We start from the raw sequence: 20,170 nt of genomic DNA, 5'->3' as shown, positions 1-20,170 counted from the left end.
TGTCTTGTTTCCTCCGTTGCTCTTAGAGAGGGACTAGGTCCTTGAACCTATCATGCATATGTGGCTGAACACAAACCACAATGCTTAAAAATAGGGACGAGGGTGAGGCCACACACAGAAGCTCCCTCCTCAATGCCCCCATGTGTGTCAACTCTACCCACTCAGTCCCTGTGTTGAGCAGGAAAGGTCTCAACATGAAAGCAAGTAGAATCCTCCACATGATTGTGGGCCCCAGTGAAGCAGGGCCTCATCCTATCGTGTGGAGGGTTCTACTTGCATTCAACAGAACCTAAGTAAAACCCTCCTGCAGCGCTTTGCAGTTGAACATGGGAAGGCCAGGCTCAACATGTGCAGGGATGCCGAGGGATGGCACTCGTTCCGTGCTCATGCCCACGACCTCATTTTAATCAGTGCATGTTCAGGCAAACATGGCTTCAGTTTCTTACACAACATTCTCAGCAAGCAGGTTGTTTCCTGCTTTCTGATGTAATCTGGCTCATGCTGTGATCTGCAGGGGCTTGGAATCATGTGTGACTGGTGTTGCTCGGAGGTAGGGGAATTTTAGGGACATGGGACAACTATTTCTGTGAGCTCCACCCCTGGGTGCATGCAGGCTCTGCCTTGGGAGTGGAATCTGCCTGGGCACACACTGAGGCCACATCCTGACCCTTCCACGAGCACCAGAATGTCAATATTCACCAGGCCAAATGTTTTGGATGCCAATGTGTACTGGGGACCTGAGTTTTTGTATCCCTCGTCCCCTATACTACATAATGATTTGTTCTTGAAACCAGAGTTTCACGGGCAGCGTGGCTGCTCAGAACAGGGCTTCTCGTGGGGGAGGAGTAGACAAACTAAAATCATATGGAGTAAGACTAAGCATATCTTTTTCTGAAACTGAAAGCCACAGAAATGAGTGGGTCTCCCAGTGAACCTTGGTGTGACAACCCGGGTCCCACTCTCTCTTACTATCACAGCGACACAGGAATCCAGAGGGGAAAACACCCACCCTCTTCTCCTGCCGCCTCAAAAATAAACCCCTTTTACTAATGGGTTTCTAAGTAAGGAGAACCTTCCAGCCTGCGTGACCTGGTACCTTAAGGAACTCTAGGCTGTCCCACGGAATAACCTCTTGCCTCCAGTAAAGGGTCTCCCTCAGTTGGATTCCCCACTGCAGAAGTTTGCCCTTTTCACTCTGGCAACTCCTTGGCACCTCAGGTTACCCTTCTAAGCCTCCTCCGTGTAACTTCAGGACACAAACTGCCACCTCCCTGCCTGAGGTGAGTTTTGCCCTCTCTTGAGTCACCACGGCTGTGAGTCCTGGTACCTCGCTGGAAAAATAAAGACGGACCTCTTTTTGGCAAAAACAGAGATGAAGTTTTATTTTGTTAAAAACATAAGTGATTCTTTAACGTGTCATTTATTAATTAGCTTTGTTCCAGTTGTACAAAATAAACTCAGTCAACCATTTAACTTTAAGTTTTCCTAGCCTCTTCACTGTCTTCATACAAGCCACCTCATAATACCACACCACACCTTCCTCCCTCTCCCTCCTAACTGACCAAACCGACACTCCCTCCTTTCAAACCGGGCACAGTCCCGCCCCCATCAGAGTTCTAAGTCAGTCAGGCTGGAGGTGGGTTAACTCTTTGCCAGCCGGGCAGAAATAAACATTTTAAAAGTGCTTCAATTTGTCACACTTGGCATTAATTAAGGATTAAAGACCGTATCTGCATTCACACGGAGAGCCATGCACAGAATGTTCACACCTTTGTTGAAAGGAAGACGGTCTTCAGTTTAAAAATGTAACTTACCTGTTCAACCATGTGCACGATTGAATTATAACTGTCAAATAAACTTAGTACTGCAAAAGCGATTCTCTCCCCTGTAGAAAGGTATTTTCAGAGGATAAGAAATAAGGAACTATTGTGAGCAAACAGCATTGTCACCAAACTTTGTTTAAATGGTCATGCTTCTTTTGCCTTAAATTCAGTATAGAACGCTATGAGACTTTTTTTTTGTAAAGTAAGTACCACAATGTTTGCTGCTTCTCTAATTTTTTTGAATAGTATACATCAATTTGCTTAGCACTGTGTTAGTTCAGCATGTCAGTTATTAACACCACAGTCCTCTTAATGTTTCCTTGCCTAACAACAAAAAAGTTTAGAAGGTAAGATGCATTTGTTTAATTATTTTGTAATATATTTGTAAAAGAAGTGTTGCATGTTTATAGCTTGAAAAGGAATAAAATTATGCTGTGATCTAAATAATTTGGGTAACATTTTAAGTGCCCATTAACAAATGAACAGTGGATGCAACAGCTAAATGAATAAAAGAACCCCTTTATTATCTCTGCTGTTATGGTGCATATCAAATGGCTTCCTCATAATGGGGTCCTTCATATATAATGGTAGCCTTGATTTATTAGCAAGGGTAGCACTAAGAATTCATACAAGGGGCAACAATGGCATCAGATTTTGTTAATCCGGAAGCTGCTAGTTGTTGCTTTTCTAATCTGCCACAAGATATATAAACTATGAAGTTTGTTTGTTTTACATATTAGCTCCATTCACAATATTCAAGAGGGAATTAATTTGTTAGCATCTGAATTTTTCATGCGGCAAAACAGTCTTTCTAGTAACATAAATCTACAAAACATCTTTGCTTAGTTAGCAATGATTATTCTCCTGTCTTTTGTTGCTGTGTTATCTGAAAGCAATACGGGTGGGGTGGGGTGAGATAGCACCTTAGGAGGAGCCTGTGGTTTGGATCCCAAGATCCCACAGCATGAGCAGAAAGCCACTGGGTTTCCATGTTTGGGAAGCTGGTACCGGGTAGTTTCTCTTCTGCTCTGAAGGGATCTCTAACGTTCTGCTTCTCAGAGGGCCCTGGGTGATCCTCGCCCAACAAACAAAACTGCCTTCCAGTTGTTCAGTGGGATCTTTTCATCGCAGCCAATATCTTCAAGTCAATATTTACCTTTCTCTTAGGTGACTCCTGCCTTTCTGGTGTATCGGAGGAGACCCTCTTCCCTTTGCCTTCCCCTTCTTTCTCCTTGATATAAATGTTTCATGCTCCGATCTGATGGCCAGCTGTTCCATGCAAGCACATACAGTAATTGGCATCAGTTCCCAGCTGACAACCCAGCCAGAAGGCTAGGGGGGGGGGGATCTGGAGCTAATCTTCATCGGTTTCGATCCAGCACCTCAAATTATATGATGCCAGCATATTGTTTTGGTATTCGGTTGCATTAAATAAGTCCTTATTTTTGTTCTAACTTCATCACGTATATTACCTCTTAATTGGAATTCTTTCTGGCATTGATTAGGGTTCAAGGACATACTTTTGACATGTCATATTTCCCCTTCCCAAAACACCATATCACAAACTGAGCAGGCCCTCAGTGGTAAAAGTAGCTTGCAGGGGAAATGCCAACCTGTTTGTCGAGATATCTTTACCTGGGATGTAGAGCAAATGATTTGCCTGCAAATAATTCCAGGTTCAAAACCTGGCATCTCTAGTTAAATGATTTCTGAATGGCAAAGACCCTTGCCCGAGACTTTGGAAAGGTGCTGCCATCCGATGAGACAGTACAGGATTCAATGGAGCATTTTTTTTCTCATTCAGGATGAGGCAGCTTCATTTTGTTAACCCTTTAGGGAGGGCTCATAACTCGGGAGTAGGGCATAGCTGCCAAGCACCCCGTTTTCCCCGGGAAACCCCCGTTTTTACTTACCTTTTCCCGGTGCCCTCCCGTATCATTTCGTTTCCTGTGTTTCTTCGTTATTTTCTCCTGCCGCTGGCCATTTTTTTTCTTTCTGATTTGCCCTTCTATGGGCACCAAAAATGGCCACCGCCGGCATCAAAAGTCGCATCTACGCATGTCCGGAAGTGCATAGACGCGACTTCCGGTGTCGGCGGCGGCCATTTTTGGTGCCCATAGATGGGCAGAGAGACACCGGAAGTTGCGTCGACGCACTTCCTGACATGCATAGAAGCAACTTTTGAAGCCGGCAGCGGCCATTTTTGGTGCCCATAGAAGGGCAAAATGACACCGGAAGTTACGTCGATGACACTTCCGGTGTCACACGGCTGCCGGTCCCAGATTCTGCAGTCCGGGACTTGGAAGGTAAGGAGTAGGGCAAACCTTTGCATACAAAATATTCACTCCCCTTCATATCCACTTAACAGCTCATAGGCAGCAGATTTGAGAAAGGCCCATGGTCTGAGACTTGTTGCTGCCACTCAGAGTAGGCAGCCCTGCCTAGGTGGATCATGTCTAGGAGTAAAGACAGCTTCATATTTTCACTAGACTGATTCTTCTTGGGCACATAGTATTCGTTGAGTAGTTATATGAATCCAGCACTTAACGAATCTGGTCACATCCATTCTTAGGAATACGTTTAACAATATGCCTATCACGATGCAGATAGGTAAAGGTAAAGGGACCCCTGACGATTAGGTCCAGGCGTGACCGACTCTGGGGTTGCGCGCTCATCTCACATTATTGGCCGAGGGAGCCGGCGTATAGCTTCCAGGTCATGTGGCCAGCATGACAAAGCCGCTTCTGGCAAACCAGAGCAGCACATGGAAATGCCGTTTACCTTCCCGCTATAGCGGTTCCTATTTACTGTATCTACTTGCATTTTGATGTGCTTTCGAGCTGCTAGGTTGGCAGGAGCTGGGACCAAGCAACGGGAGCTCACCCCGTCACAGGGATTCGAACCGCCAACCTTCTGATCAGCAAGCCATTAGGCTCAGTGGTTTAACCCACAGCGCCACCTGGGTCCCACTATCACGATGCAGATATCGGTGCAATATTCCAAAAGGCCCTTCCACAACTATCTCTGACTGTTGTTTGTACATCTTAGAATACAAGTGTGGTTCATCGCAGCAGAGATAGCTAAGATGCTGCTCTCCAGATATTACTAGACTGCAGCTGAACAACATCCTTGACTATTGGCCATGCTGGGGGGGGGGGAGCCACAGTTGGCCCAGCCCTGCCTTGGGGCCCCCGCTTGCCATTTTTACAGTGCCAGAAACATTCTGCAATATCCAAGTATGTTTATGTAAAAACATGCGTCAATCCACGTCAGAGCCTTTGGAGTGATTACTATTCACATCTTCACTCTTAATGGGTTAGATTTATTGATGAACTCTGGGTGCGTCTCTCGGAGGAATTCTTTCAGTTTCTCATTAAGGAATAAATAGCGTGTTCTTTCCGTAACATTTATCCCCTGAAAGTGACTTCTCTTCCTTGTTTCAAAGATTTCAGACCACCTCTGTGGGAACTGGGCTCTTTGTTGATAGAAAAATTAGCTGTCTGCAGACTGAAAAGCACTGCACTAATCACTGGGCTTGCATCCTTGTGTTGCACCTGACAGTATTATTAGGATAAAATGGAATTCCCTCAATCTTCCTTTTGCTGCTGTTAAGGAAGGCAGCCATTACACATGCTCTTACGCTTTCCTGTGAGAACAAAAGTGATCTGAGCTTTTCTAAAGCCCTACATTTGCTGACTGCATTCCCTGCTAGCCTTTCCTCCCAGCAACATCTCTGCTCAATCAATCCCACATTTATTCCAACCCCTTTCGGCGATATTGGCTGTGTTCAACCCCACATTTATTCCGTAAATGCACACATTTCCACAGGGGATTAGGGGCTTCATCTTTCTACTTGTGGTGCACTATAATCTGTCTGATACGGACACAATTTTAGAGACGCATTATGTGGAGGATGGGATCCTGCTTCCTCAGTATGGAGCGCATACAAAATAGGTGAGGCAGCAACTCTTATTGGAGCACCTTCTGTCAAAAGACAATGGAAACTTTCACATTGCACAGAACTAGCAAATAAGACCATAGTATTCAACACAGAATCTGATAACTCACGATATCTCAAGGACCTGACGTCTGTAACCTTCAGGAGGACTAGGATACAGTTTACTAAATAGGTAGTGGAAATCCTCCTACTCTTGGTACCAGTACTTGTTTAACTTCTTTTAAATCTCAGAGCAGATGGTTATTTGGCCAAGAATCCTAAGATTTCTGATGCAGGATTCCAGAACCCTTGGCTTGATGGACAGCAAAGTCAGTTGCTATGAACACTCACAACACACACACACACACACAAACGAACAAAAGTTGAAACTGCCAGCAAAGTATTTGGCATACAGCAGTTTCCCTTCCCACGGCACTCCTGGTATATGCCCATCATAGACCATCAGCCGTCACTCTGAATAGATTGGCTTGTGCCCAATATATAGTTACTTGTGGCAGGAAAACTATTCAAATAGCTTTTACTCATCATTTAACTGAAGTGCTTTAAACGTATTTATATGTTTATGTTATAATTGATTTTATATTAAGATGTATTATTGTTTAGTGACATTTTGATATCTTCTTCAAAAAATATATAATTAGCTGACAACATACAGTGGAACCTCGGTTTATGAACACCTCGGTTTACGAACACCGTGGACCCATCTGGAACGGATTAATTCACTTTCCATTACTTTCAATGGGAAAGTTCGCTTCAGTTTATGAATGCTTCAGTTTATGAACAGACTTCCAGAACCAATTACACTCATGCTTCGGGTTAAGTACGCTTCAGGTTGAGTACTCCGCGGACCCGTCTGGAACGGATTAATCCACTTTCCATTACTTTCAATGGGAAAGTTCGCTTCAGTTTATGAACGCTTCAGTTCATGAACAGACTTCTGGAACCAATTATGTTCATAAACCGAGGTACCACTGTAAAATGAAATAATGAAAAATTACCACTTAAAACCACATATCAATGTACGTGTCTCAATCTAAATCACTTTTAAATCCTTCAGTGCTTTTTTTTATTTAAGGATTTTGTCCTGTTTATAACCGATGAGCTGTCCAAGAAATCAGTATAACTCACCAAGTGAGGTTTGGGTCTTTTGTCATTTTTAGGAACTGAGGAATGCTCACAGTGAACAGCTCATGGGAATCCGCCGGGAGGAAGAAATGGAAATGTCTGATGAGGACAGCACTGACAATCTCAGTAGTAAAAAACTAAGAGTGGATGAATCAGGTAAAGCTGCAAACCCCCACCTTTACAGTTTGTTTGTTTTTGCAATATCAAAGGGATCTATTCAAATTGTAAATGCTCTTTCTGCTACAATCACGGTGTGCTAATACTGTTGAGGGGAGCCACCTGCACCTTCCACAGGCCAGAAAATATGACGGCCACTTAACGTATTTGTCAAATTCTGACCTTTCAGCTATTATACAAACTGGCACCAGACTTTTACCCCTCAGCAAAAGTCTGTCGAAACAACAGGTAAAGGATTCCACTTTCTGAGAACATTTGTGCATGGTTATATAGCTAATTAAGAAGAGGGCCAACTAGAAAATGGACTCTGGGACAGCCTATTGATTTATGAGAAAATGTTTGTGGGAAGTGTCTTAATGGTAATCGTTCCTCAGGTTCCTGTACATTGGCCCTGTTATCAGCTTAATGACTTGTGAGGGATGCACCAATACTGAGCCTTCCATTTTCTACCCTAAAAGAGAATGCCTTGTGTGACGATGGGTCCCACTCTCTCTTACTATCAATGCGACACAGGAATTCAGAGGGGAAAACACCCACCCTCTTCTCCTGCCGCCTCAAAAATAAACCCCTTTTACTTATGGGGTTCCTTAGTAAGGAGAACCTTCCAGCTTACGTGGCCTGGTACCTTAAGAAACTCTAGGCTGTCCGATGGAATAACCTCTTGCCTACAGTAAAGGGTCTCCCTCAGTTTGATTCCCCACTGTAAAAGTTTGCCCTTTTCACTCTGGCAACTTCTTGGCGCCTCAGGTTACCCTACTAAGCCTCCTCCGTTTAACTCCAGGACATAAACTGCCACCTCCCTGCCTGAGGTGAGTTTTGCCCTCTCTTGAGCCCCCACGGCTGTGAGTCCTGGTACCTCGCTGGAATAATAAAGACGAACCTTTTTGGCAAAACAGAGATGAAGTTTTATTGTCTTAAAAGCATAAGTGTTTCTTTAACGTGTCATGTATTTATCTGCCTTGTTTCAGTTGTACAAAAAAAAACCTCAGTCAAACATTTAACTTCAAGTTTTCCTAAATCTTATCTAAATTCACAGTCTCCTGACCTCTCCACTTTCTTCATATAACACCACCACATCACACCACATCACACCACATCACACCACACCCTCCTCCCTCTCCCTCCTAACTGACCAAACCGACACTCCCTCCTTTTTGAACCGGGCACAGTCCCGCCCCCATCAGAATTCTATGTCAGTCAGGCTGGAGGTGGATTAACTCTTTGCCAGCCAGGTAGGAATAAACATTTCAAAACTGCGTCAATTTGCCACACCTTGCCAGAAAGTGATTTTGTTCCTTCAAATCAGAGCTGGGCTATATATGTGATGTGTCCAAAAGTGCAGTTCTACGATCGCTAGGAGGGAAGCCTTAGGACAGATTGGATCTCCCTCTCTGATGTCAGAGCCTCCCTTCCTACGACCTTCTCTGAAGTTCTGGACTAACCAATATTAGAGTTCTAACACTGGGAGGCCCCCAAAGGGAGAGCGTTGAGGGTGTGCCAGTAAACAGTGAGTCTCCGGGAGGCCTTGAGTCATTGTCCCATGGCACGCTGGCTAAGCATGGGAGAGATTTCGGCACACCCCTGCCTGAATTGCTCCCTCCCCATCTGCATGTATATCACTTTGCACACTCATTTTAGGATTGCCCTGCAAAACAAGAGATTACACTGTTGCTTAACAACAATTGAAACTTGCGAAAGGAAAAACATTCTCCACTGAGACACTCATTTCAGGCTCATTTGTAATGCAATCTCCACCTGCATGTTATGCCTGCAGTTGGGTAGTTGTGCTGGGGTGGGTGTTGAGTTTTGGGGTGGGAGGGATTTTTCCAGTTTTTTCTTTGTTTGTTTGTTGCCTTTCTGGTTCATTTTCTGTTGTTTGCATTTAGTCTTTCCTATGAAGAACTTTAGGGACCCAGGTGGCGCTGTGGTTTAAACCACTGAGCCTAGGGCTTGCTGATCAGAAGGTCGGCGGTTCGAATCCCTGTGACGGGGTGAGCTCCCGTTGCTCGGTCCCAGCTCCTGCCAACTAGCAGTTCGAAAGCATGTCAAAGTGCAAGTAGATAAATAGGAACCGCTGCAGCGGGAAGGTAAACGGCGTTTCCATGTGCTGCTCTGGTTTGCCAGAAGCGGCTTTGTCATGCTGGCCACATGACCTGGAAGCTATACGCTGGCTCCCTCGGCCAATAATGTGAGATGAGCGCGCAACCCCAGAGTCGGTCACGACTGGACCTAATGGTCAGGGGTCCCTTTACCTTTACCTTTATGAAGAACTTTAGTCTTCTAATACTTCTGTAAGTAGATTAAGCAGAGAGTTTGAGATTTGCCCAGGGCTTTTCAGAGAACATCTTAACTGAGCAGATATATAGATTCTAACAACAACAACAACAACCCTGTGTTTCCCACCTGAAATCCATGCCCTTGGCATGGCATCCATGGTGGTGACGTGGTTAAGATCAGCAAGTGCCCATTGGGAAGTTGTCACTTGATTCCCACTTTTATTTAAACTAAATAAATTCTATCCCTAAATTTAAAATATACTTGGCTCATCAAGTTAAGGAAGCTGAAAGCAGGTGTGGCTCAGAGAAGCCTACTTGCCCTGGTTCCTTTAGGACCAAGATTTCAAACCTAGATAGCAAATTATATTTTTGTTTCTCCTAGTTAGCATTAGAGCTCATCCACACTTCCTTTTGTGTCGCCCTTTTCTAGGCACAGGTCCAGGATTTCCAGGTCTGTGTCCAAGCAGATTTTTTTCTTTTTTGCCTTGCTGCTTTCCCATTGGCAACCCGCCGGAAACCTGATTGCTGTTTGCTCTGATTCAGCAGTAAAACACAGATTTTTTCCCAGAGATGATAGCGGCAGAAGATGAAGAAGGAATGCTCAGACACAGACCTGGAATGAGTCCTAAGAGAAGCTTAACTGTATATTTGACAGGTCTCTAACTCTGATGTACATCCGTATAACTCAAATTGAATTCATTTTTAATTTTATACTTGCAGTCGCTTCACATTCTAGGAGAGAAGCAGAACAAAACTATATTTTTAAAAAAGTGAGAGCAAAATTACTCTTCCTAAGCAAGCAGAAACAAAATAAGTATGGGATTATATTCATTGTAGAACTAACTACAGAAGAATATTCAGGCATGATAAAAGTATTATGCTGTATTGCTGCAGTTCAGGAATCTCCTACAACTGAGTGTAGGTTTTCCCCCCTAATCCTCTGGGCACCATGCACGAATCATCTCCATGCCGCAGGAAGCCCACCTCTCTAAATTTGTAAAGTTGAAATCCTAACTGATGATAACAGAAAAGTGTAGACCCAAACAGAACTGGGAACCTGGACCTCGTTCAGAAGAACCTGAGTAATCCCATCTCTGAGTAAATAATATCATAGTGTGTTCTGCAGTACTATCATGTTGAATCACATCCTGAGATTTGTTATCTGATCACAACAGCTTGTGGTTTTACCAGTCAACTGAGACATTATTACTTGATAACTGTCGCCCCCAACTGAATTTGCTCTTAAAAAGGTAAAGGGACCCCTGACCATTAGGTCCAGTCATGACCGGCTCTGGGGTTGCGGCGCTCATCTTGCATTATTGGCCAAGGGAGCCGGCGTACAGCTTCCAGGTCATGTGGCCAGCATGACTAAGCCGCTTCTGGCGAACCAGAGCAGCACACAGAAACACCATTTACCTTCCCGCCAGAGTGGTCCCTATTTATCTACTTGCCCTTTGACGTGCTTTCGAACTGCTAGGTGGGCAGGAGCTGGGACCGAGCAACGGGAGCTCACCCCGTTGTGGGGATTCGAACCGCCGACCTTCTGATCGGCAAGCCCTAGGCTCTGTGGTTTAACCCACAGTGGCATTGACAATCCTAACAGCTGTTTGCCACATCTTATTACCACATGGAACACAGGTTTATAGGATGAGATCCTAAAGTGTTATCTCTCACACAGCCTATGTTCCCTATTGTGTTTTTAATATTCTGTTGGGAGCTGCCCAGAGTGGCTGGGTATAAACAATAAATTGTTGTTGTTGTTGTTGTTTGTGGTTGGGGGAGAGCAAGAAAGGGGCTATATCTTTCTCCCTCTGTGCTTCCCCTCACCTTCAAATGTTAGATGCCCGTTCAGTTGCGCTGAGTGGGGGCATCTCCGGGAGCGTCGCAACTGTGATATAGAATGGAAGGCAAGATGTGGGGGACGCCGGATTTTGGCATTGCACAGGGCACCACGGAAATTGGAGACCCCAAAGTCTGCCACTGATGCTGATCTCTTGAACCCCCTTTCCCCAGTGTTTCAGGGAAACTAGTCACATTTCCCGAAAAGGCTGCTTCTCGGTTGCCACAAGGCTCTTCCAGTAAGACCTGTGCACACCCTCTCTGACCACAAACTGGTTTCTCTTCAGCTTCAAGCAACGGTTGAATGTCTGACCCAAATGGGCTGTGAGTGTGGTGCTAAAAGAACTACCGTGTTTCTCCTAAAATAAGACACGTCTTAAATTTATTTTTCCTCCAAAAAAACACACCACGGCTTATTTTCAGGGGATGTCTTATTTTTTATTAAGTATTTTTTTATTAACCATGCATTTTGTAAAGTGGGCAAGGCAAGAAAAGAAAGTAGGGTACTGTACCGGTAGTGTTTTGAAACTGGGCTTTGGGGCTTGGCATGGTGCGCTGCACACTGTGGCTCTTGCCGTCGGGGCTTGGCGTTGCGCACGCTGCGGCTGTTGCCGGCTCCCGCTCGGTTGGGGCTCGGCTCTGTGATTGCTGCGCCTCTTGCCGGCTCCCCTCGGTCGGGGCTCGGCTCCGCGAGCGCTGCACCGCTTGCCGGCTTTTGCTGAGTCGGGGCGGGCTGTTGCTGGCTCTCACCGGGTCCCAATGGTCTCCTGCTCAGTTGGGGTGGGGCGGGCTGTTGCTGGCTCTCACCGGCTCTCACCTCGGGGAGGCGCGCTGTTCAGGCTCCCGCTGGGTCGGAGCTCGGCGAGCGCTGCGCCTTTTGCCGGCTCCCGCTCAGTAGGGGCACGGCGCGGCGCGCTGTTGCCGGCTCCCGCTCAGTCAGGGCTCGGTGCGGCGTGTGCTGCGCCTCTCACCGGGTCCTGCTGTGTCGGGGGTCGGCGTAGCGCGCTGTTGCAGGCTCCTGCTGAGTCGGGGCTCGGCGAGCGCTGCACCTCTTCCCTGCTCCCGCTCAATTGGGGCTTCGTGCGGCTCGCGCTACAGCTCTCACCGGGTCCCGCTGGGTTGCGGATCGGCACGGCGCGCTGTTGTCGACTCTCCTGGGTCGGCCCTCGTGGGGTCCTGCTTGGTTGGGGCTTGGCGCGCTGTACTGCCGGGACCTGCGGCTCTCGCGGGGTCCTGCTGGTCGGCTCTCGGGGGGTCCTGCTGCAGCTCTTGCCGGCTCCTGGTCAGTCGTGACTCCACATGGGACATGCTGCTGGGTGATTTGGCGGGGCAGCAACATCCGTTTCAGGGCGCCGACAGGAAACTTCCTTTTCCTCTCTTCCTTGGCGCCATCCAGACCTGCTCCCCCCCCGGCTTATTTTCGGGGTATGTCTTATATTTATTCTACCCTTGAAAAGCCTGCCATGGCTTATTTTTGAGGCCCGTCTTATTTTAGGAGAAACACGATATATTTAGAATGTACATTTCATATTCATTCTGCATGAGCATTTCTCGGGCACCACACAAGCGGTTCATGGTGTGGACATCTTTTCTGTAAGGATTTATCCTTCGTTGGGCGATGTGTTTGCAGCTCTTTTTTCATGGCAGAGTTCTTGGTTTTCTCTTTCAGTTCATATCACCTTGTTTGTTGTTATGCCACACAGTTAACCTTTACTGGTCCTCGACTTAGAGATTCAGGTACCCGTTCTGTCCTGGGTCACTAATCTAGACCTAGGATAGCAATTTAGGTTGGCCCTAAGGCCATTTCACCCCAGACAGGGAAAAGTCAGGTCTCCCAGCTTGCCAACATGTCTCTTCTGTAATTTTATTTGGAGGAGAGATCTCTGTTTTACTCTTGGGAAGCCTAAACTCGGGGGGGGGGGCACGTATAGCTATAGCTGCTGCCAGACAGCTGTCTTCTACATGTTTGCATGCATGTGTCTCCCTTTGAAAGTGACACAAAAGGTGGGACTCCTTCCATTGTGGAAATGACTGGGATTATCTTGTCTGCAACAACAGAACAGTCCTTACCATAGTAAAGGCATAAAGAATGCCCGGTAAAATATCATTTGCGTTTGTGTAGAAAAAGCGAGATAATGTGCCGTAACAATGGGCTATTTGGGATGCATTGATCTATTTGGGGGGAAATGACTATTCTTTCTAGATTTGCTTTCTTTCCTTGCACATGGACTCATCTGGTTTGCAGAACAGAGATTCTTAAATCTCTGGTTGTGTATTTGGTTGTGTATTTTTTGATGTGGTTTATGTACTGTTTGTGACTTTTGTAATTCTGTTAATGCTGTATTGTTTTAATATTTGATTGGGAGCCGCCCAGAGTGGCCGGGGGGGGGGGTCTCAGCCAGATGGGCGGGGTACAAATAAAAATTATTATTATTATTATTATTATTATTATTATTATTATTATTAGTTGATCCGGATTTAGCAGCAGCGGGATGGATATTTGTGGTGGGTTTCCAAAGTGTGGCCACAATGCAGCAGCTTTTGGAGTTGCAAGTCAGAGGTGATTCCCGGAGGGGAAACATCCCATTTGTCTTCTTCCGTTTTCACCAATGGCATGTACTTAGCTAAAATGGTGATTGTCATAACATAAAGTCTGCCTCATTTGCATTGCTGCTGGTAGAGAGTGGAATGAAAAACAAAAGTGTCTGCTTGCATAGAAGACTTTGTTTAAAAAGAGAAAGGGAAAAGAATGGGCCACTGACCAAATTAATTTATATAAAAAGGGAGAATTAAGGCCTGGCTACAGAAGCAATAATTCTGGAAGGAAGAAACTCATGCCAACCATAAAAACTGTAGATCAAATACCATCTTGTAGGATCTCGCTCCCCTACCTTTTGGCGCTGAGAGCAAAGATCTGGAAGTAAGAGACCCTGAAAGTAATTTTAAGAATTATTGAAGTGCAGCTGTGTGCATGCAGCTAGCTGGAAAGATTTTTACCCCTAGGATATATTTCTAATTTCCCATGTCGTAGAAGGGTAGTATTCTTATGTTCCTAATGTAGCAGTGGCACACAGAGGTCGTCTATTACAGCTCCAGTAAGTGAAATGCTTTAGCAGAAAAATGGTATTAAATGTGTGGGGGGGTGTATTTTCTAACAGAGGGGCACAAAATGAAGAACCGAGAGCATCACTAGCCATGAGCTTGCTTGACCACTGTCAAACATTTTGGGATAAGTCATAATCCTGCAGTGTTGCCCCTGGGTTATTTTATTATGTTTAGAGCTTGGCTGTCAGAGATGCTCATCATGTGAAAAGTGGCTACATGCAGGTATCAACAAATCCGCATCAGTTCAAAGTCGACAGGGGGAAAAACGTATGAATTTTGCAATAATAATAGTAATAATAATAATAATAATAATAATAATAATAATAATAATAAATCCCCTGACGTAATGTATTTGTGTGGGGTATTTTCCCTAAATAGAGGCACGACTTTACATAATTTAATGCATTTTTGTACGCTATGTTTGGGTCACAAATGTCAGATGGTAACTGCAGGGCCGTCTTAAGCATATCTGGCGCCGTGGTGCGAAGATCCCTCCGACGCCCCCCCCCCCGTTTCCCAGCGCGGCTGTCTGGCGGGCGCAGCAGCGCGGCGCCCCCTGGCGGCCCGGTGCCCTGGCACATTGTGCCACCCAGCCTTGCCTTAGGGCCAGCCCTGGGTAACTGCATCACCCCTAATTATTTCACTGTATTAAGGAAGCCAAGTTTCTTCCTTGGCCAACATCATAAGTAGATATGTGGTGTTTGTTTTTCCATTTCTGCTATTCAGCACGGTTGCATTAGCCTTTTATTAAATGAAGGAGCATCTGGCTTAGACCTAACTATAGGCCACACTACCTTTTCTGCTTGGTTCACTGAGAGCTCAGAGGGAGAGGGAGGGAGGGAGGGAGGAAGAGAGAGAGAGAGAGAAAGATTGAGAGAGAGAGATGTACCGGACCATAAAGAGTGGGGTGGATGTATGAGGCTGCCTTAGACTGAGTTTTACTGCCATGTAATGTCTCCTGAATGGCACAGCTCCCCAAGTCTTTCCGTCTTTCTCAGGAAATTGCAGAATGCACAAAGAAGTATACATTTCATACAAAAGAGCCGCAACATTTTTTATTCCTGAGTATGCTTTCTGAGATTCCTTCAACTGGATATGCCAAGGACTGAACCTGTGACTTTCTGTAGGACAGGCATCCCCAAACTGCGGCCCTCCAGATCTTTTGGCCTACAACTCCCATGATCCCAAGGTAACAGGACCAGTGGTCGGGGAAGATGGGAATTGTAGTCCAAAACATCTTGGGGGTGCCTGCTGTAGGACATGTGTATTCTAAGTGTGTGGTTCCTCCCCATGGAACATAACAGAGAATACAGTCTAAAACATGCAGGGTCCAGTCTGCTTAGATTTTGTACACAAACAATAAATAAAATGCATCAAAAAGTACACAGTGACCCTCGCCCCTAAAAATACTCTTGTCCAAGAGTCTGTTCAGCAGCCTCAGCTTTGGCAGCTGAAGTTAGTCAGAGCCCATGGGGAAATGCCTGCAAAGCAGGGAGCAGGTCTTCCAGGACTCACAGCCAAGATGGTCAAGCATCTCAATAAGATATTGAACCTCCTACTGTTAAAAGTTTCAGTGTTTGAAACTTTTTCAGTGTTTGAATGGCTGCAGTGCGACTTCTGGCGCGGTGGCCATTTTGGAACTGGGCAAAGCAGCATCAAAAGTCACTTCTGAGCATGCTCCGCCCAGTTCCAAAATGGCCGCCGTGCCAGAATAAACCAGGGAAAAACAAAAAATCCAATTTTTCAGCTAGGAACAGCTGGGAAAATGGGGATTTTCCAGGGGAAACGGGAGACTTGGCAGCTATGACTGGGGGATCTTCAGAAATGCAAAGACCCTCCAGTAGAAAGTTGCCATTGTTTGGCAGGCTGTTTTAGGACTAGGTCAGTCAGTGACCACTTACGTATAGAGAATAAGCATTAGCTTGAATTATTCATTCACGAGTGCAGGTTCCAGGAGAAAAGAGAGCAGCTCCTTCCCTCCTCTCTGGTTGTGTGGCACTGAGCCAAGCCATGGTTTAACTTAATGTGTCATCTGAGCCATGGCTCCTAGTTTAGATCCTGGACTGTGAGGGACAAGGGATACAGGGAAGCCCCTCCCATCTTAAGTTCCAGCCCATCCCCAAGCGCTGGGGAGAGCAGGGAGAGCTCTGCCTCCAGCGGAGAATCAGGAAGTGGTGTCCGAGGCTCAGGCAAGGTTGCGGAGCCCATGACCCAGGTGGGACAGGAAGGGGGGAGCCCGGGGGGAAGGCCAATTCCCCCAACTCCGGAATTGCGCAGAAAACGTAGGGGGAAGAGGCTGGGTCTCCCAAGGCTTCTTTGCTGGAAGAAAACGCGCCAATCTCCATTCGGACACCTCACCGTAAGCATGTATATAGATCGCTCTGAGCACTGTAAATAATCAGCACTTAATAAAAGTCTAAAAGGACTATGCTGCGAGGAGTCGTTACTCTAGAGTAGCCACATCAGCACCTCTGACATGGACAAACCACAAGTTGGAAATCACAGAACACAAGACCTTGGTTACAGCTCAGGGGAGAGCTAAACTTGGGTTTGGATGGCACCTTGAGCCAGCACAGCAGCAAAATTACCAGGGAGGAACGAAGCAGACCCAATCTCCACTCCCAGAACTCACATGCTCATTCATTCACATTAAGCTGTGGTTTCGCTTAGTGTAACATGTGAACCAAACCAATGGGAGTTTCATTTGAGAGTAAGTTATTAATGTTAAATAACTTCTGTGCGGGCAGCTACAAAATAGCTGACTTAAGGCATCTGGTCTGCTAAATGTGGATATATTTAACATTCTGGGCTGAAAGAGAACATCTGTGGCAAACTGCTCAGTTTGTAATTTGAGTGTTATAAGATGGGTGCATGCATATATGAATCCTATTTATGAATGTTGGCGATATTACGAGCAGAATCAAAAAGACCAGGCTCGTGAGTTCTTACGAACTAACATTACCAGTGCAATCCATTCTGAGGAGTATCTTCATATTTAGATTTTGGTTATTAGACTATAAATTGTTGTTTCTGTCTAACCTTTCATTGATCCTTTATTTTTTGGTATGTAGGTGTTATAAAAACCATTTTATAAAACAACAACCCAGCTTGTCCATATTGATGCATTCATGGAATGACAATTTGGGTGGCAGTGGCAAAAAATATTTTTAAAAAAGAAGTAGAGGAAGAGAAGAACAGGACACTATCCTGATAGGGATGTGAATTGCTACTTCCTCAGTGATCAGATTGATCATTTCATGAGTGGGGAGGGGGCAATAATCAGCTGAGGAGGAGGGGCTGTGCGCAACCGAAAGGGTGCAGCCCTTGGTGAGTGAACCTGGCCCTCAGGTCAAAGGTGGTTAGGCATCCTTGCTTTGAAATTAGGCACTCTCTATTGCAAGGTACATATCACAAAGCAGGCAAGGGACACAAAGCACACAAGATATTTAGGGCAAAGCGGGAGACGTCTTTTCAGTGAAGAGCTTTTGTTGTGTCGCAAAGTTCCTGACTTCAGCATATCAAAGGACACCGTCATACTTCAATTCATCACAGCAGCAATGAAAGGTTTATTAACCTTATTCTTGGGGTGTTTTTTTTTAAGAAAGGGAAAAAGAAAATAGAACTTTCAAGGAGACGTATTTAATAAGGGCTTTGGAAAAATTGACGGCCTAACTACAAACTGTATTGAGATGCCTAGGGTGCTTTGATGCCTTTGAACTGCCAGAAAAGCTATTATCTAGATTACATTTTATTATGTTTTCTGGTTTTTCATCCTGATAAGGTTTAATGCAGGATCATTACATATGAGAATAGATTTAATCCTGTTTTCTTAGCAGGCTTTAAGGACACCAAGGGGATTATTCATATAATAAGATGCAAGGTTGCTATGGAAAACTCTATAGCAACCCAACATCTTCACAAAAGCAAGCAGCCACTTGTGACAGCAATCTAAATTTACATTTATTTTAGTGTCATTTTTATCGACACTCTTAGTCTCTCATTTTGACAAGATGCTAAAATATATTTTGGTGCCTTTGCTTGAACAAAATTAACACTGTAGTACTGGAATAGAAACAGTTCATAAAAATATTGGGAAATAATAATAACAGTAGTTTAGCAAAATAAAATTATAAACTAACATAAAAGAAATGCTTGTCTTTTCCCCACAAGAAAATATTGCTACTTTTTCACAAGCATTATCATTTATCGTTTATTATTTACCTTGCAGTAATATACTTCATAATGAAATGTGATGTAATAGTCAGAAAAACTGTGACTAAATGTTTGTGCAGGCTAAATTGCCCGGCATCAGTGGGATCGAGGCATACGGTTTGAAATTAAGAGACCCTGGTAGTTATATACTGAATACTTGTAGCTAATAATACATCGAGCCTCAGGATAGAGGTATAAAAGATCACATAAGCAAGGCATGCTCTATCTAAAATTAAGCACTGATTTTCAAGGTATGAAAAAGTGACTTACTTTGACAGAATTGTGCCCTAATTAAATGGCTTTCTTCTTATACCATGAGCAATGTGTGGCAAAATATTTTAATGAGGAAATGAATTGTAATAGATTTTATGCACTTCTGAAATAGATGGTTTCTAGCCGCATTCCAAGTTAATATCCAGCTGTTCCTCATTCTGCTAGGTGATGTTTTCCCAGTACTCAACCCCAGACATCCCCAGTTAATTCATTCTCCTTTCCACACAAAAAGTCCAAAAGGGATTCTCCAGTTGTTATTATTGTGAAATGTTAAGAATAGTCTTCGTCCAGTCCAGTATGTCGAATTTATCTCCATCCATTATTAGCATGATAAAGGTAAAGGTAAAGGGACCCCTGACCATTAGGTCCAGTCGTGACCGACTCTGGGGTTGCGCGCTCATCTCGCATTATTGGCCGAGGGAGCCGGCGTATAGCTTCCAGGTCATGTGGCCAGCATGACAAAGCCGCTTCTGGCAAACCAGAGCAGCACACGGAAACGCCGTTTACCTTCCCGCTGTAGCGGTTCCTATTTATCTACTTGCATTTTGACGTGCTTTCGAACTGCTAGGTTGGCAGGAGCTGGGACCAAGCAACGGGAGCTCACCCCATCACAGGGATTCGAACCGCCAACCTTCTGATCAGCAAGCCCTAGGCTCAGTGGTTTAACCCGCAGTGCCACCTGGGTCCCTTATTAGCATGATAGGCCATAGTTACAGGTATTTAATAGTTGTATATTAATTAATTCCTACCCAATTCCATATCTTCCAATCCCTTTGTAAGTTGACCATGATTTCACATCCTAATTTAACAGGAGAGAATGAGAAAGAAGCTCCTTCTCTTTCCATTTATTCCATTCTTTTTCCAAGTGTATCACCATATTTCCCCCCGCTCTTAATTCACTCCAAATTGTGCACAGAATCCTTTCTCTCTCTTTTCTATCTCTGCCATCTCAAAATGTTTCTTAATGTCTCTGTCAATGGTTTCATCATAATTCCACTGTTTGTCTGGTTTGCTCTTCTAGGCACTTGTGTGGAGGTCCTCTCCATTTCATCATCTGCTACCTCCCGCTTTACTATTCCACTCTTGTTCTGGCAGATCTTGATCAGTACACACCCCCCCCCCCAAAGAAAAAGGCTCTGTGTATTCTTTGGTCTGATCTTTCTCAGATCAATTTCCATTCACCATTTTATCTGTCTTGGCTCTGAGCTCTTTCCATTGCCCCTCCAATAATTGCTGCACAATGCCAACAATCAGTGGTGTGTTTTGTTAGTTTGTTAACAGTCTCCACCTTGAAAATTTGCATCTGTCTATTTCAGGAGTGCCTTTAATCTTTCTAATAATTTTTCTAAGTCTGAAACAATTAGAATTAGCTTTTCGCTTTA

General features: G+C 44.9%; 1 protein-coding gene across 3 annotated transcripts in view; it reads left to right on the top strand.

The window, feature by feature from the left end:
* The window catches only part of ENOX1 (ecto-NOX disulfide-thiol exchanger 1), a 270,937-nt gene that overhangs the window by 213,189 nt on the left and 37,578 nt on the right, over positions 1–20,170 (top strand). For all 3 annotated transcript variants that reach the window (XM_035103504.2, XM_035103500.2, XM_060278089.1), the window contains one exon: positions 6,942–7,062. In XM_035103504.2, coding sequence (XP_034959395.1) covers positions 6,942–7,062 — 121 coding nt within the window. The remainder of the gene's footprint in view (positions 1–6,941; positions 7,063–20,170) is intronic.

The sequence above is a fragment of the Zootoca vivipara genome, chromosome 8 (assembly GCF_963506605.1).
Source record: "Zootoca vivipara chromosome 8, rZooViv1.1, whole genome shotgun sequence".
NCBI lineage: Eukaryota > Metazoa > Chordata > Lepidosauria > Squamata > Lacertidae > Zootoca > Zootoca vivipara.
This window is presented reverse-complemented; position numbering and strand designations above follow the sequence as displayed.